The 15,449-nt window shown below is 58.9% G+C and overlaps 7 protein-coding genes across 7 annotated transcripts; 4 read left to right on the top strand and 3 right to left on the bottom strand.

Moving 5' to 3' along the window:
• Positions 1–432: 432 nt before the first annotated feature.
• On the top strand, positions 433–3,650 carry SCHCODRAFT_02672893 (uncharacterized protein; the record flags this gene model as incomplete). The annotated part of the gene is made up of 9 exons (XM_003027006.1): positions 433–559; positions 621–901; positions 1,064–1,259; positions 1,312–1,467; positions 1,513–1,584; positions 1,699–1,812; positions 1,933–2,527; positions 2,578–3,169; positions 3,546–3,650. 9 exons carry the CDS (start codon positions 433–435, stop codon positions 3,648–3,650), a joined length of 2,238 nt encoding a protein of 745 aa, XP_003027052.1.
• A 210-nt stretch (positions 3,651–3,860) lies between these two features.
• SCHCODRAFT_02592294 (uncharacterized protein) lies at positions 3,861–4,589 on the top strand (the record flags this gene model as incomplete). The annotated part of the gene is made up of 1 exon (XM_003027007.2): positions 3,861–4,589. One exon carries the CDS (start codon positions 3,861–3,863, stop codon positions 4,587–4,589), a length of 729 nt encoding a protein of 242 aa, XP_003027053.2.
• Positions 4,590–4,728: 139 nt separating this feature from the next.
• Positions 4,729–6,279, bottom strand: SCHCODRAFT_02460848 (DUF300-domain-containing protein; the record flags this gene model as incomplete). The annotated part of the gene is made up of 5 exons (XM_003027186.2): positions 4,729–4,812; positions 4,885–5,681; positions 5,732–5,912; positions 5,959–6,070; positions 6,125–6,279. Coding segments are annotated over 5 exons (1,329 nt in total), but the record flags the coding sequence as incomplete, so codon positions are not given.
• A 412-nt stretch (positions 6,280–6,691) lies between these two features.
• Positions 6,692–7,625, top strand: SCHCODRAFT_0237989 (uncharacterized protein; the record flags this gene model as incomplete). The annotated part of the gene is made up of 2 exons (XM_003027008.1): positions 6,692–6,803; positions 6,913–7,625. The coding sequence occupies 2 exons, from the start codon at positions 6,692–6,694 to the stop codon at positions 7,623–7,625; spliced, it is 825 nt and encodes a 274-aa protein (XP_003027054.1).
• A 766-nt stretch (positions 7,626–8,391) lies between these two features.
• SCHCODRAFT_02693418 (uncharacterized protein) lies at positions 8,392–10,355 on the bottom strand (the record flags this gene model as incomplete). The annotated part of the gene is made up of 3 exons (XM_003027187.2): positions 8,392–10,037; positions 10,091–10,201; positions 10,265–10,355. 3 exons carry the CDS (start codon positions 10,353–10,355, stop codon positions 8,392–8,394), a joined length of 1,848 nt encoding a protein of 615 aa, XP_003027233.1.
• A 355-nt stretch (positions 10,356–10,710) lies between these two features.
• On the top strand, positions 10,711–11,891 carry SCHCODRAFT_02672897 (NAD(P)-binding protein; the record flags this gene model as incomplete). Its single annotated transcript, XM_003027009.1, has 5 exons — positions 10,711–10,806; positions 10,858–11,139; positions 11,191–11,265; positions 11,332–11,522; positions 11,549–11,891. 5 exons carry the CDS (start codon positions 10,711–10,713, stop codon positions 11,889–11,891), a joined length of 987 nt encoding a protein of 328 aa, XP_003027055.1.
• A 148-nt stretch (positions 11,892–12,039) lies between these two features.
• SCHCODRAFT_02642586 (uncharacterized protein) lies at positions 12,040–15,372 on the bottom strand. The gene is made up of 6 exons (XM_003027188.2): positions 14,853–15,372; positions 14,689–14,800; positions 14,148–14,639; positions 13,948–14,100; positions 13,176–13,898; positions 12,040–13,120 (listed from the first exon to the last, which is right to left on the bottom strand). Exons 1-6 carry the CDS (start codon positions 15,344–15,346, stop codon positions 12,122–12,124), a joined length of 2,973 nt encoding a protein of 990 aa, XP_003027234.1. The 5' UTR covers positions 15,347–15,372; the 3' UTR covers positions 12,040–12,121.
• Positions 15,373–15,449: the final 77 nt, after the last annotated feature.

Here is a 15,449-nt window from a genome sequence, read left to right on the forward strand (position 1 = left end):
GGATCGACAGCCGGTTCTCGGGCGCGAGACAACAGCGGCGTATACTCTGATTGTCACTTGCCTGTTATTGTCCGGAGAGAACAGCAGCTCGTAAACGCATTTTTCGGTAGAATTCCTTGCTCGTGATATTGTGCGGCGATACCGGAAGGGACGGTCCCGCCGTCAGCGTGAGAAGTGAAGAGGCTTCTTGTGCACGCGGCTTCCTCGTCTCTGATCTGCCCCTTTCGACGTCGTGGGCGCTCTTGGCCTGCACAACCTTCGGCAATCTTCTCTTTTGATAGTTGGACCTCGAGTCGCCTTCTGTCGTGTCCCCGGGCGGATCATACGCCTACGACTATCTCATTTCGGCGACAATGCACTTTCGTATAAGCGTATCCTCTCTCATTCCTGATCGCCATCGATCGAACCAAACTTCATCCTTGAACACCCCCGATGTGCTTAAGCCAAAACCCACTGGTATATTCCGTCTTCGTGCAGCCGGATCAACCGCTCCTTCCAGTTGGGCTAGGTGGTGGTCTCGACGGACACACATACCCGGTGAAGGTCAGCGGAACGAGGTGTCCGTACGAGGTGAGTGATATTTTCTGCAAGTCGGTCACCTCATACTGATAGCTCCTCAGTCGATAGACGGTCCCTTGCGGCCGATGAAGACACAATGTCAGGTCTCTGGGCCCAAGCGCTGAACGTTTACAAGCAAGACACTGGCATCGACTTCGACCTTTCGGCTTCCGAAGAGCTCCTCATATCGAAGGGCGCGATTTTCGACTTCATCGACAGGAAGCAGCGCGATTTCCAGAACATACGTCGGCGATCCAGTGCGCAGCATGTTCGCGGGAAACTCTTGAAGGTCGCCAATATCGTGGAAAGCCTATCTGATACGGTTGGCGATGTGGTAGCATCGGTGCTTCTCTTTCTCCCTGAAGCAGGTCGGAACGTACTGAGCGTGATTGCAACAGGCATGTCCTCCGGGAAAGGCTGTCTTCGCTGCCTTGGGCGTGCTAGTAAAGGTCCGGATATCGCAGCATTCTTAGAGCCAGAGGTTGTTGCTAACGTGTCTGCCCAGGGGGCGATCGAGGTGCACGAACAATACGAAGCAGCAGGATTTGCGTTTGAGACTATCGAATATAATTTGCGTGTCATTGGTATCGTCGCGGACTGCGACATGACTCCTGAAATTCGCGAGGCCTCCGTCGGGTTGCTTTCTCATGTGATGGTAGTCCTTGGCCGCATCACACAGCTGCAGAAAAGCGGTCACATCGGTGAGCTTTGGCGGAGCGGTGATTGCGTAACCGGAATTTGACCTATTTGCAGTGGAATGGCTGAAGACTTTTGGCCAGTCAAATTCGGACGTATCCTCGGCGTTGAGCAACTTGGCGAAGGTCGCAACGAGCCACAATCATATTGTGTCTGCACTGACGCTCAAGACGGCGACGCGGATGATGACTGTGCTCGCGGAGAGTATTACCGGTTCGTGAAACCCAAGTCAATGCTTCGCTTGCTGATGGATCGAAGGTACGAGACACGCACAACTGGATACGCAGGATGTATTGGCAGGAATAGAAGATATTGTGCGGAAAGTCACAAGTAAGGTCTCGCCCACGACACATCTCGTTCGTCTCGCTCATCATACTGTGTCAGCGCGCGATATGATTAGTGCGATCCTGTCCTGGCTACACTACAAAGATCCCTCTATTGTAGTGAACACGCTACTGGAACGGCGTGCTGCATACACGTGCTTATGGTTTCTCCATGGAGACATGTTCATGGCAATGAAAGGAGGTACAAAGAAGGCCCTTCTTCTGCACGGGAAAGGTAAGCGACGTTCGGAAAAGCCCCTACTGCTGTTGTCTGATGCATGGGCAGCCGGCTGTGGGAAAAGCACCGTCATGTAGGTGTTATCGACGCTTGGAAACGGCTTCATCGTATTTAAAGTCCCCCACCACAGCTCAGCTGCGATCCAAGAACTACGCCAAAACCGCACTTCGCTCGATACAGTTGAGCGTCTGGTGCTTTCTCACTTTTTCAAGCCCAAGAGCGGCGGGCAGGCTCTGAGCTTGCGCGCTCTTCTTTCGTCACTCGCGTGTCAGCTCATGCTGAGCCATGACGCGTGCTCAAGCAGACTTAGAAAGCTATGGACGAAAAACGCGTGCGGAGTCTCTCAGGCCCCGATGGCAGAGATCAGGAGCACGCTCAAAGAGATGCTAGACCTCGCGAGCGACAAGCGCATCGTAGTAGTCGTCGATGCGTTAGAGGAAACGTTGTCTGGGGACGAGGACCACATCGTGGACTACCTGAAGGAGCTGCATAAGCGGGACAACGTCGCCTTGCTGATCTCTTGCAGAACCGCGGCGCGCCCTTGTGACGAGCTGGCGGCCTTCTGCGATGCACGAGTCGCCATGGATCAAGATGTCGTGAACGAGGACATCACGACCCTAGTAGACAGCCTTCTCAGGCCAGGCGGAAAGCTCGCTCGTATCTCGCATCACACTGACATTCGCGAGGTTCTATGCTGCAGAGCTGATGGAAGGTAGAGGATGCACACATTCCGTATTTTCATTGGCGGCTAAATCGTTTCAGCTTCCGCTGGATAACGTCCCTCGCTCAAAGTCTCGCCGGACTGACCGTGCCGACGAGTCGCTACGTGCAGAGTCACCTCAATAACGTCCCGGACGCGCTCGTTTCTCTTTACCAGAAGGGCCTCAACTCCATCATACCGGCATTTCGAGAAGATGTCGTTCGTCTACTTAAATGGGTTATACACACCGCAGAGCCGCTGTCTCCGGCTGAGCTTCAGCAACTCCTTCTCTTCCGTTATGCGAACGACTCGGACATGCCGGTGTACGATTCGTCTGAGGCTTTGGGCCAGGATGCGGCGGTGATCTCCCTCGTCGGTTCGACATTTCTGTTCGTCTGCGATGGTGTCGTACGCCTGGCGCACTCTTCGGTCAAAGACTACCTTGTCTCCCTTCCCGTAGAGTCGCCGTTCCGCGTGGATGAGCAGCCTGAGTTCCCACTGATGGCTCGCACCGGCTTTGCGTACATCAGCAGCGAACCTGTCGGCGAATGCCCCGATCTCGGCACACAACGCCCTCACCATCTCACATGGACGTGGGTCGTCTATATGTCGAGAGCAGACGAGCGACAATATCCTGCACTCGAGGGCGACTTCGTCAGTACACTGGTCCACATCAGGGCAAAGGGCTTAATTCATATCACCTTGCACGCCGCCATACATTTCGCGCACGCTCCGATTGTAGGCTTTTTGTGCTACCACGGCCCGGGTGGCTTCGAGGTGGACTCCTTCGAAACCATCAATCGACTACTTAGCGAGACAGCCCACCGACCTACCGAGCGATGGTCGATTTTCCCTCGAGGTTATTTGTCGGAGGAGCGAATTCGGGAGCTGCTGATCAGCGGACGGCGTTTTGTCCAAGGAAGAAGGGATAAGAGCCGAAAGGTAGTATGCGATCGCAATGGTCACACTTGATGTTAGGTAGGTAAGCACGACGACCATGGTATTCGAAGGCACTGACGTTCTCCTGTAGCTCCGCAGGAGTGTAATCAGCGTGCAGACATTCGTCGAAGGTCCCAGTTCGCCCACTGTACTGGTCAGTCTCATGTCGGGAGCGGGCGTACGCGTTATCCCGTGATTGATGTTCATTCGAATAGACAAGCCTGATACACGAAGGAAATAGCCTAGATAAATAGCTACACATGAGCGCCATCGTCGTGAGCAGTTATCATGAATAAAGTAGCACGCGCACAGCAATGAGAACAACGAGGAAAGTCCGCTCGCGCCATCGTCTATTCAAGGCGCAACCTCCAGTCCGCCAACGAGGGCCCGACGCCCTGCAGTAGCGATGAGACGCCTCATGCCCATGGGTTATCTTCGTGGTCCTCGAAAGGATCTACCACGAATCGTGGTGGCGTCGTCGTCCGCGCAATGGGCTCGACCGCCACACTCGGCGGACTCATCAGCCTTGGCGACCCGGGCGTCGGCGGACTATCCCTCCCCCCGCGCGACACGCCCTCCCGGTCTTCCACCGCCTCCCGCACCTCTTCGCCAACTTCTATCCTCGCTGACGGGCTCGCCCACCCCGGGTCGTCAACTTCGACCTCGCCGCGTCCGTCGTCGAGCCCACGGCGGTACACCCGCTGCAGCCCGCCACGGTCTTCGTCGGTCTCGACGACGAGGTCGACGGCGTCAGGCGGCAGAGGGCTACTGGTCGGCTGCTTGGGGCTGTCCCGCGGGGTGTCGTGGCTCCGGCGCGGGGTGCCGGAGCTTCTGCGCTGAATGTCGAGGCTACGTCGTAGAGTCTCTTCAGAGCGCCTCTGCCCCGAGCCGCTGCTTCCGGTCGAGGATTGTGTCCGAAGCGTGGGTGGCGAGCGTACGCCAGGGCTGCCCCGAGTCTGCGATGGTGACGACGGGCGTGCGCCCTCCCGCTGCAGCCGCGTCCAATGAAGCTTTACCTCGCCCTGGTCTCCCGTCTCCGCCTTGTCCGCCTCGAAGTCGACGTACCGCCGATGCGGGTTCTTCGCATCGTGTTGCTCATCGAAGTCCGGCTGAGCTCGTCGCTGCGTCGGCGTAGTCGTCCCCACCGCGCCGTACCCTTGCCACACCGGGCCCTCGCGCTGACCCAGCGCAGCGACGCCCCGCGCGCCGGTGAGCGGCGAGTACCACGCGCCACGCTCATCCCGCAGCACGCGCTCCTCCTCGTGCCACATCATCCGCCGCGCGGCCTCGCTGCTGACATCCACGCACGGGTAGTTGTAGTCCCCGAAGATGTAGTGCCGGCAGTGGTCATACAACTGCTCGTCCGCATCATCAACGTCGCCGAACGGGAGCTCGAAGCCCTCCTCAGCAACGCGCGCAGACGTCCACACGTCTTCGTCTGCGTCTCGGCGCATGTCTGGGGCTGCGTGCACAACGTCGGCAGCTTCAGAGGCGAGGAGAGGCGCGTGCGCGTCCTCATTGTCCAGGGCGCGGTGGATACCGCGCGTGACTGGGTTGTCATCCCGCGCAGATGCTGGGCGAGGCAACCAGTACTTGCGCTTGCCGCCCTTGCTGTAGCGCAGCCCTGCGCGAATACGTCGCTCGCGGCCGAGACCTTGATGTATGAAGCCCTCCGAGGGCTCGAATTCGCGGTAGTCCATACCCTCTCCACGCATCGTCGTCTTGAAATCCTCGACAACATCCTTGATGCCGAATGCGTCGCGTAAGGCGTAGTAGAAGGGCATGCGGGCCACGAACGCCTTCGTTTCGTCCACGAAGTCCGTGAAGGAGAAGGCGTACCAGTGCGCGATTGCAAAGAACGGCATCTCGATGCAGATCAGCGTGTCCGACAGCCCGAGGGATATCCGCTCCGCATCCGTGTATGGCCCAAGGCGCGCGATCGCGCCCGCCGCGACGAGGATGGAGATGGCGAGCGACTGCCAGAAGGAGAAGAAGAGGATGCCCTTGACGCAGAGAAACTTTGGCACCGGGCGGAACGGCTTCAGATCGTCGTTGACGCACAGCCAGAAGATGGCGAGGCAGTAGAGCGCGAGGCAGATGCTGACGTTGTACACGACGGAGACGTAGAGGTAGCCGGAGTTGGCGCGTAGGTCGCCGTCATTGTACTTGTTGCAGGCCTTGAGGATGAGCGTAGCGGTGGCGAGGATGGGTTTGACATAGACGTATTCTAGGGTGGGGTCAGGGAGGGGAGGTAGGGCGGTGGTTCGAAAGACGCACGCATGATCCCCCGCTTGAGAAAGAGGAAGGTGTACGGGTCGCTGACGTCGATCTCCCTCGTGAAGATGTTCGCGGGGAAGGGGGGCGCCTTCGGGGGCCGGCCGTGCATCATGATGAGCAAGGAGCGCTCGCCACCGAGGTAAACGAGGAGCAGCACGAAGAAGCAGTAGATGACAAATGCCTGTCCCCAGTCAGCGTTCTGGTGAGGGCATGGGTGTAGAGCGCACCTCGTATACATCCCTAATAGCGTCGATGAAGAAGGCAGCTTCGAGGGAGAAGAGGGAGATGAGGGACGCAACCGCGTAGATGGGTATCATAACCATGATTCGGACAACCATCCTGAAGACACGTATTGCTCAGATATGCGCTAGTGTAGACACGTCTGGAACGCACCTCTGGAGTGCTGGTTTCCTGTAGTTCTTCAGATGCAGATATATCGAGAATGCCGAGACCACCACGGCGACCACAGTCGACACGCCGGCAAGAACCAGCACTCCCGCTGGCAAGTGGGAGCCGGAGCCCTCTCGGTCTCCGAGCTTGAGACCCATCAGGATGGGTGAGACCGCGGGCGACGTGGAAGTAAGAAGCAAGAACGTCGAGAACGATGGCCGCAGCGCCGGCGCCGATGACGAGCTGATTTTCGTTTCATCCCAAAAAGGTTATTCGTACTTGCTTCCAACCACCATCTCCTCGGAATGGAACCGCCTTCGCTATATGCTTTGACTCTGAGCACTGCTTGTACTTGAGGATCCATTGCTACGAGAGCCCCTTCGCCCTTCTAGCAATTCTTACGTTGCTTCACGTCCCACCCGCTCACCGTTTACCATGAAGTTCTCAGCAATCTGGGGCATGCTCACCGACCTATGGCTGGCCATAACAATCGGTTTCAAGCCGACGCTCCTCGCCGTTCTCAAAAATCCCCGTCTATTGCTTCACCCCTCCAGGGTCTCCAGGTTCTTCATGGCAAGAATCTGGGAGCAGTATGGCCCCGGGACAGACCAGAACTCGCGAGCGGAGAAGGAGAAGCTGATTCGGCCGTATGCGAAAGGTGTGGTAGTCGATGCGGGGGCAGGTTAGTATGGGCTTTTGGTTGTCATCTACGCCTTCCACTGCCGAATCATCTCTCATCTACTTACCATCGGTTACGCGAGTGGGAAATGCTGACGATGAAATGCCTATAGGACACGGCGTCTCCGCATTATACCTAGACCGCAACAAGGTCACGAAGTATGTCGCGGTCGAGCCCAACCTCGCCATGCACGACTACATCCGACGCACGGCAGCAAGCGCCGGCTTCAGCGAAGACGATGGCTCTCTCGTCGTCCTCGGCTGCGGCATTGAAGACGTAGCAGCCATATGCGCGGCGCTCCGATCCAATAAAGCTGCGGACACGGACGAGCGCTCTGCAGATACCAATGCACCTCACGCCAACCTAGCTGGCCCCTGCGCCGACACCATCATCTCCGTCCTTACCCTCTGCTCCATTCCCAATCCCCGCGCAACCATCCGCGCCCTTGTGCACGGTCTCCTCGCGCCCGGCGGCACATTCCTGTTTTATGAGCACGTCCTGAGCCACCGCGCGGATGTGGCGTGGTGGCAGCGGTTTTGGGCGCCCGTGTGGCGGGTGCCGTTCGATGGGTGCCGGTTGGACCAGCCGACGCACTTGTGGATAGCTGAGGCTGGGGATGTGGATGCGTCGCAGGCGGGGGACAGAGATGCGTCGGATGCGGATGACGATAGTAAGGGAGGAGCAGGAAACGATGGCAAGAGAAGATTATCATGCGAAGGTGAGGGCGGAAGCCTCTGGGCGATCCAGGAAACGTGGGGGAAGGAGGGCGAGACGGAGGATACGCTCTTTTGGCATCAGGCAGGGCGCTTCGTGAAGCGCAGCTAGCATGTGTAGGGATTTCTTAGCTCGAAATTCTGTTGGTCTGTACACGAAACTATCACTCATACTTCTTTTCGTTGCTTTCTTTGTCGATGGACCAGGTGGCACCGTGGCAGACTGTATATGTGAGAGACCTGGTAACCCAAGGAGCGCCGCGTCGTCCTCTGCGGCTTCTCAAAGTCCATTATAACGATTTGGATGGGCAGAAATGAGGACGGGATGCGAATTAGAGCTGAAAAGACTGAAAAGAAAGAGCCAACTTGGGTCGGGAAGTATGGCTCATCCCCATTGGGATATTACTTAAGCCGAGTACATTCAAACCCTCCGGGTCGTCTACGTTGTGCAAGGCGTTCATGGTGGCTTCAGCACCTTGCAAAACGATTTACTCGAGCAAAAACCAGCGACGTCTGGAAACCCACGCCACCACGGGCTGCTTCATGGCCGTTGTCACAACCACAGCTCAGCGTTTGGCGGCAACCAACGGAGCAACGCGCATGCCCAAGATTTACTGAGGAGTCGACAAAGGATGAATACTCGGAAGCCAGTACACATACTGCTCGAGATTCCCCTTGCGGTACCGTCTTTAAACGACCAGGACACAGGGGAGTGATGGGACGGCGGATCTGCGAGTTGCAGGTGCGTCCCCTCTCGAGTTTCTTCACGATAACATACACTCATACTATGCGATACGTAGTGCGCGGTACAATTATAATGAGGGCAAGGACCTATACCAAACGTCCAGCCACGACCGCCGTGTTCCCATCCTTCTACGCTAAAGGCCAGGCTCCCAGCAAGTCACTCCTACACCCCTCTGCAGGACGTACGATTCGCCCTCCTCAAGCATCAACGTGGAGCAGAGCGTCAGAGGGGTCTGGACGAACACATCCTCCAGCACGGCGGGCCCTTCCTCGCCCAGAGCGCCGCACCGGCTGTCAATGATCGCTCTAAGCGCTTCCTCCGCCTCCTCGCCCCACCGCAACGCTAGGTTCTCCAATCCGACGCTCTTCAGCCCGACGCTCTGCAGCCGCGGCAGCAAGTGCCGCCCCTCCCCCCACACAAGCTCCCTCAGCAGGCTCGCGCGCACGACGCGGCGGTTGCGCCGCCGGTGCTTGGAGGCCGCGAAGCCCTCGATGTCGATGCAGAGAAGGCCCGGCATCGCTTCCAGCAGCCTGTGGAAGCACCGTGCGCTGAGCTGCTCGCAACGCTCGGCGTAGAACTCCCGGAGCCCCCGCCCGTGCTCGCGCGTCACGACGAAGTCCTTCGCGGCAGTCACGACTTCGGGATCGCTCAGGGTCAAGCGCAGCTCTTGCAAATTCGGGGCGTTGAGGCAGGCGAGGAGGATGCCAGCGCTTTCGCCGAAGTCTATCTCGCGCAGTTGTGGCAGGCTCACTACTTCTAGGGGTAGTGGAACGACGTCGTAGTCCTTGAAGTGCATGGTCAAAGCGACCAGCTGCTGGCAGAGCGCCAGGACCGGCACTGCGCACGCAGCATCCACGACTTGCTCCTTGACATTCAGGACCGTGAGCTGGTGCCAGGGAGCCACGAAGTGCTCTATGCCGCCCAGATAGGTCAACCCGAGGACCTTCAGCTCGGGACCATCGATCACGTGCGGCAGGAGTTGTGGACGCCAGCCGACGCCGTGAAGCTCGAGCCATGTTGCTTTCCGGAGCCGCAAGTCGATGCCTTCGAAGCATCGCGCCTCCGTGAGGTCCATGTACACATGGTCCGCGCTCTCTTCGATCGGCTCCTTCAGCTCCAACCACTGCTTGAAGGTCTCATACTCCCGGCTAGAGCGCTGGACCTCGATGTACACGGGACGGTGACGGGCAAGCCTGGCGTGGGACGCAATGATGCCCCCGCGGCATTCGGGCTTGCGGAAGGCCCTCGTGAACACGGTCGTCGCCCACAACGCGCTCATGGCCATCGCCGTGTCGCGCCAACGGCTGCAGACACTGGCGATCGCGGCGCGCGCCCACATCAGCGCATCGCCGTCGCCGTCCTCCTCTTCGGCGCCGATGGCATGCTCGAAGATCTCGCCCAGCAGCTCCATCGGCAGCCTCAGCACTGGCGCCAGCAGTGCGTTGTACAGGCAGCTGCGCACAAATCTACCCCTCGCGCGCTTGCGGCAGTAGGCCCGTCTCTCGGGCGTATCCGCCGCTACGGCGGCGTTGTGCGCAATGAGGGCGTGGTGGCGATTGTGGTCGCGGTGCACCTGCACGCTCGCCGTACGCTTGGGATCCTTAGGATGCTCGCCCCGCCTGAGCTTCTCCAGGAGATCGCCGTTGGCCATCGACTGCCTAATCTGCATCGGCAGCGGCAGCGACTCATCCCTCTCCTGGCTCCACTCCTTCCAAGTGGGACGCTCGCCATCCCTCGACGGGCGGTATATCTCGCCCCCATACTCCGATTCCAGTACTTCTGTCGATACTGGTCAGTCCTGAGGCTTCTTCATGCATACGACGAATACTCACCCATTGTGCAGGTAGCTAATACTGCTGTACGTGTGCGCAATGCAACAAACGGTACACGAATGTGGACGTGAGGGAGAATGAGCAGGATCAAGAAATCCACGAGCGCGTCGACTGTCCCATCAAAGTTAGGTCTAAGCGCGCGTTGCCACGGTGATTACCCTCCATCTACCTTACGGGGATAGCTTCGGCCGAAGGGCGAAAATTCGACTTTCGCGCTTTCCTGCTTCGTATGACCTCTGGTCTCGCTATAGGACACGAAATGCATATGCGACCTATCCTCCCATGCGATGATCCCTGGACCAAAAGCGAGGAATGGCTCAAAATCGATCTCCCGATGCCTCGGGGTTGGGCTTGGCTTAGTCAGCACGACTAATCGCACCCATATCCCGTGGTACGGTGTCATTGACCCAGTTCCTCTATGGCAGAAGGAAAGGACCTCGCTGCGGTGGTATATTATAACTGACGGGCCTGCCTTCGCCCGAAAGGACCGGGGAAATTTATGTGAAGATCATAGTAGTTCGCGGGTCCCCACAACCGTGCCTCCGCGTATATAAAGACTGGTGAGTATTCCCTTCCATCGCATACCGGTGCAAGATCACTCAGAAATCTCTACCCTCAGCATGTCGAATGATAGCAAGCCTCGCGTCGTCGTTGCAGGCGGCACTGGCGTGACCGGCCTCAGCATCGTGGACGGGCTTCTGCGCTCTGGCAACTATGTATGTATTCGATCTTCCCGCTCTCCGCACCAAGACTCACCCCTTCCCCAGCGCGTCGCCGTCATCGTGCGCTCTCTGAACAAGCCTGTCGTGCAAGACCTGAAGAACCGCGGCGTCGAGATCCTCGTCTGCGCCGATTACAACAAGGCGACACACGCCGAGCTCGTGCAGCTGCTCGCCGGAACCGACGTACTGATTGCCACTGTCCACGCGTTTGTGCTGGATGCACAGCGTCCTCTATTTGCTGCCGCGAAGGAGGCCGGCGTCAAGCGCGTCGTCCCGGATGACTTCAGTGCGCACACTCCGCCCGGCGTCATGCTCATGGCCGACAAGGTAGGATCGTCCAGTCACTCTTGGATGCGGGTTTCTGACCAATGGCCATAGAAACACGCCATCCGTGACTACGTCCGCGAGCTTGGTATCGGCTACACGTTCATCGAGGTCGGCTTCTGGTATGAGGTTCGTGCTATCTGACAGGTCATCACCAGTTACTTGCCTCTTGCTGACTCGGATATTTGCCTCCAGTTCGTGCTCCCCTTCCCGCCCAGCTACGCCGGCCACCCCTACGCCGACCTCAGCCACGACTTCAAAGGGCCCGGCAACGTCCTCCTCGCGGTGACCGCGTCGCAATCCATCGGCGACTTCGTCGCGCGCATTATCAGCGACCCTCGCACGCTCAACCACACCGTCTTCGTCTGGGAGGACCAAGTCACCGAGTTCGATCTCTTCCGCATCGCCGAAGAGAAATGCGGCGACCCCGAGGGCCTGCGGCGCATCACCCGCAAGATCTCGGCAGAGGAGATCCAGGCGAACATCGACGCGGGCATCGCGGGCGGGAGGCGACGGCGGGCGTGCGCGCTCTGAACGAGTACAATCGGTCGCTGTATGTACGAGGGGACAATACGGTCGAGAATGCGGTAAAGGACGGGGCCCTGAACGCGAAGGAGCTGTACCCGGATATGTATCCGAGGAAGAGCATCGCCGAGTTTGCGGAGACGTGGTACCCGAACCCGCCGTACCCGTACCCGGAGGAGTCGATGGAGCAGTTCAAAACTCTCAAGCTCCCTGCGAAGAGCAAGGATTAGCATTGTATCAGATCCTAGAGTACATATCCTCTGTATAAGCAGATCGCATCGTTCGTACACCAGAAATCGGAACCCTCCTATACATCTTCAATATTGCTGCCATTCCAGCCTTGTTTACGGCGCGGCGTACAGCTCATGTTGGTCGGTCAATGTGTCATCGCGGAGAATCGCATTCCTTCTACAAGTACATGATATAAGTGTAACATTTAGTTTGAAGCTTGCGCCTCTGCTTACACGCGCTTGCTCTCCGGAGGACCAAGATAGCTCTCCAACAGCCCACCGGTATCCACCACAATCTTCTCAAGCAACACCGCCGGCCCATTGGCCCAATACTCCAGCGTATGCGCGCCCGACGAAGAGTTAAATGTCGCGTTCCGCGTCCACACCTGGTCCATCACCGCGTCCGTCCACCCGTCCGGGAGGTCGCCGGCACTCGCGGGCTCGGGGATGAGCCGCGTTGCATTCGGCGTCGAGCCGTCGAACGACAGTGCGTACTGGAACGGCGCCTCCGGGTCCGTGTCGAGCGCCATGGTGAAGTAGAGCGTGACCGTAAGGTTCTGCGTACCGCTGAATTGGTAGAAGGAGTATTGCAGGGAGGGTGCGTCGCCCGGAAGGCTGAGGTTCCGCCCGACAGATGGACCGAGCCCTATTGCGCCGCTGCCGTTGATGCTTCGGGAGAGGAAGGGGTACTCGATGCAGCTAGCCGCGTCCGACGACGAGGTGTAGTGCGCGGCCTCGATGGAAACGTAGCCGTCGGCCTCCACGAAGCCGCTGAAGTCGCCTGGCAAGGAGACCTTGCTGACGGGGAGATGCAGCTCCTCGTACGAGCCGTCGCTGCCGTTGACGTAGATGAGGGACGTATCGTTGTAGCCGTCGGGAACCGCATCAACGTCCACATGCACTAACACTCGCTCGTCCCAACCGTTCGCGGCCGACACGTCGCCCTCGAAAGCGGATAGTGATACCCATGGCTGCTCCGCCGAAGCTGTCCAGTGCACGTCCTGACCGCCTCGACCGTAGACCTCGAACCACCGCGTGGGCGAGCCGTACTGCGAGACGTTCGTGAAGGTGACGCCGTTGACGAGGTCCTTGCGGGACGGCTTCGCCAGATTGTCGCCTTCGTTGAAGACACCTGGGTATGGCTCGACACCGCCCTCGACTGCCACGCCAAGCTGTCCAACTGCAGGGTACGAGTCTTGTCGGAGCTGAACGTAGGAGAGGCCCGTAATCTGACGAAGGCCTCAGAACAAGTTCACACTTGAACAATGAACACGATCCACTCACCATATCCCGTATCGGTGCCCGCCACAGCCCTTGCCGATACCCATAGTGCGTCTGCCGCATCATCTGGTCCCACCGCCCGTCCAGCATCGCGTTCCACTCCAGCTGCAAGTCATAATCCTGGCCGAAGTAATCCAACGTCTTCCCCGCCCAATCATTCGCCGAGTTGCGCCGCTGTCCAGCGAACCACGCGTTCTTCCCCTGCGCAACGCGGACGTTGTTGTAGATCAGCGACGCCTTGATCGGGTGCAGAACAAGCTGGAAGAACGACGGCTGGTACGCCTCATCCAGCTGCTCGTTCAATGCCTCGGCACGCTTGCGCAGCGCCTCCCACGCCCCGAGCACCCGATCCGCCTCGTCGTAGTGGATGACAGAGAACGTATCGCTCTCGATGTGCTCGTGCTTCCTCAGCCCCATCAGCCGCGAGTACGCTAGGAGGATATCCGCGGCCTCATCGGCGTGCTCCTCCGGGAGCTCGCGCGCAGCATACGCGGTGAGCCACTGGGTAATGCTGTCGGGCGTGATGGACGAGACGTTGTAGGCGAGCGCCATGATAAGGCTGAGCGGTGTCTCCATGGGCTTGATGTCCGCGACGTTGATGACCCAGATGCGGTTGGCGCCGCGCGCGTGGGCGTTGGTGAGCTGCTGGTGCGCCTTCCCAAGCGAGTTGGTGTTGAGCCACTTGTAGGAGCGCGGATCGCCGACGTATTCGCAGTGGTAGTAAATCTGGAGAGCGTCGGTCGTCACAACGCAAAGGCAGGTCGACTGCACATACCCCTGTACCGCCCGACCTCTGCAATTCGTCTTCCCTTGGTAGCCTTCGGATATTGCCAAAGTTGTCGTCGCTGAATAGGAGCGTGACATCGTCGGGGATTTCGAGCCCCGCCTCATAGAGTTCCTGCACTTCTTTGTATAGTGCCCACACTTGCTGGTCGAGGGTCAGCGCCGTCGATGCACCGTAGGCCCCGTCCTCACCTTGACCGCCGTCTCATTCCCATACGTATCCTTAATGATACTCCGCTGCGTATCAATCACCTCCTTCAAGATCGCCATCGGGTCGTCCCCCGACAACGGCGCATCCTGATCGCCGCGCATCCCCAGCGTCAAATAGCTCTCATACCCTTTCGCCCGCGCCGCGCCCGCCTCGAAGAACGTCGTCACGTTCTCCTGGTTCTTCTCCCAGTCCCAGGTCCCATTCCCCGACGTGAGCCACTCGTTCGTCGCGCGCTGCATCGGCTCGTGGTGCGACGTCGACACGACGATGCCGTACGCGTCCGCGGTCTGCTGATTCAGCGGGTCGTCCACGAAGAAGCTGTTCCCGGGCGAGGGGTACGAGGGCCACATGGCGGGCCACAGGAAGTTGGCCTTCATGCGCAGGAGCAGCTCGAAGACGTGCGCGTAGAACGCGGCGTTGTACTTGGGCCCGAAGTTGTCGATGACCCAGGTGTTGAGCGCGGGGGATTCGTCCTGGGTGGGGGTTAAGGAGACGGTGCGAGGTGAAGATAGAGGTGCGCACATTGATGAAGAGGCCCCTGTAACGGACGCTGGGTTCGCCAAAGGCGGTCGTCGTGGGTAAAGCGTAGATCGCATCGTGTTTCTTGGGGACGATGTCCGCCCACCAGTACCACCTAACGCCCTGATCAGCATATACGCGTCACAATCATACACCCTACCACATACGGAGACACTCCAATCTGCTCGCTCAACGTATACAGCCCAAATATTGCGCCCCGCTTGTCGCTGCCGGCTATGACCAGCGCGCGGTCGGTCCCCTCAAACGGCGCGTCTACAACCGAGACCACGAACGACTCCCACTTGCCCTCAATCTCCGACACATTCAGCTTCTCCGCGCTGATCAGGCTCTGGATGACCGCCGAACTATCGAGCGAGCCGACGAGGATTAGCGCGGTGCCGTTGCCCGGAGTGGGGATGTCGTCCGCGGTGGCATTCGCGGTCTGCCCCCGCGTGCCCGTGACGCGCTCGAAGTCGTCCGCGACTGCGTTCGCGGCGATGTGCACGCCGATGTGGTCGTCGGCGTCGACCACGATCAGCGGGCGCGTAATATCGAGGCTCCCATCGCCCGCGTCGAAGGATACAATCGGAGGCTCGAAGAAGGCATGCACACCGAGAGGGCACGCCGCAAAGAAGAGTAGCGCATGTCCTAGAGCACGCATGAGTATGAGAGGGAGGGAGTGCGCGAATGCACGTACCCTCAACATCGACGTCGGTATTCAAGTATCCCCTCGCGCGTTCTCATGCTCGTCGCAGCGGCCCGGG

This window comes from Schizophyllum commune (genome assembly GCF_000143185.2).
Source record: "Schizophyllum commune H4-8 unplaced genomic scaffold SCHCOscaffold_14, whole genome shotgun sequence".
NCBI classification, from domain to species: Eukaryota; Fungi; Basidiomycota; class Agaricomycetes; order Agaricales; family Schizophyllaceae; genus Schizophyllum; species Schizophyllum commune.

Coding starts and splice junctions, on each gene's coding strand:
- SCHCODRAFT_02642586 (XM_003027188.2), bottom strand. CDS start 15,346: ATGCGTGCTCTAGGACATGCGCTACTCTTCTTTGCGGCGTGCCCTCTC. Junction 14,640..14,688: donor ACAGGGGCCTCTTCATCAAT/GTGCGCACCTCT, acceptor ACCCCCACCCAG/GACGAATCCCCCGCGCTCAA. Junction 14,101..14,147: donor GGAATGAGACGGCGGTCAAG/GTGAGGACGGGG, acceptor ACCCTCGACCAG/CAAGTGTGGGCACTATACAA.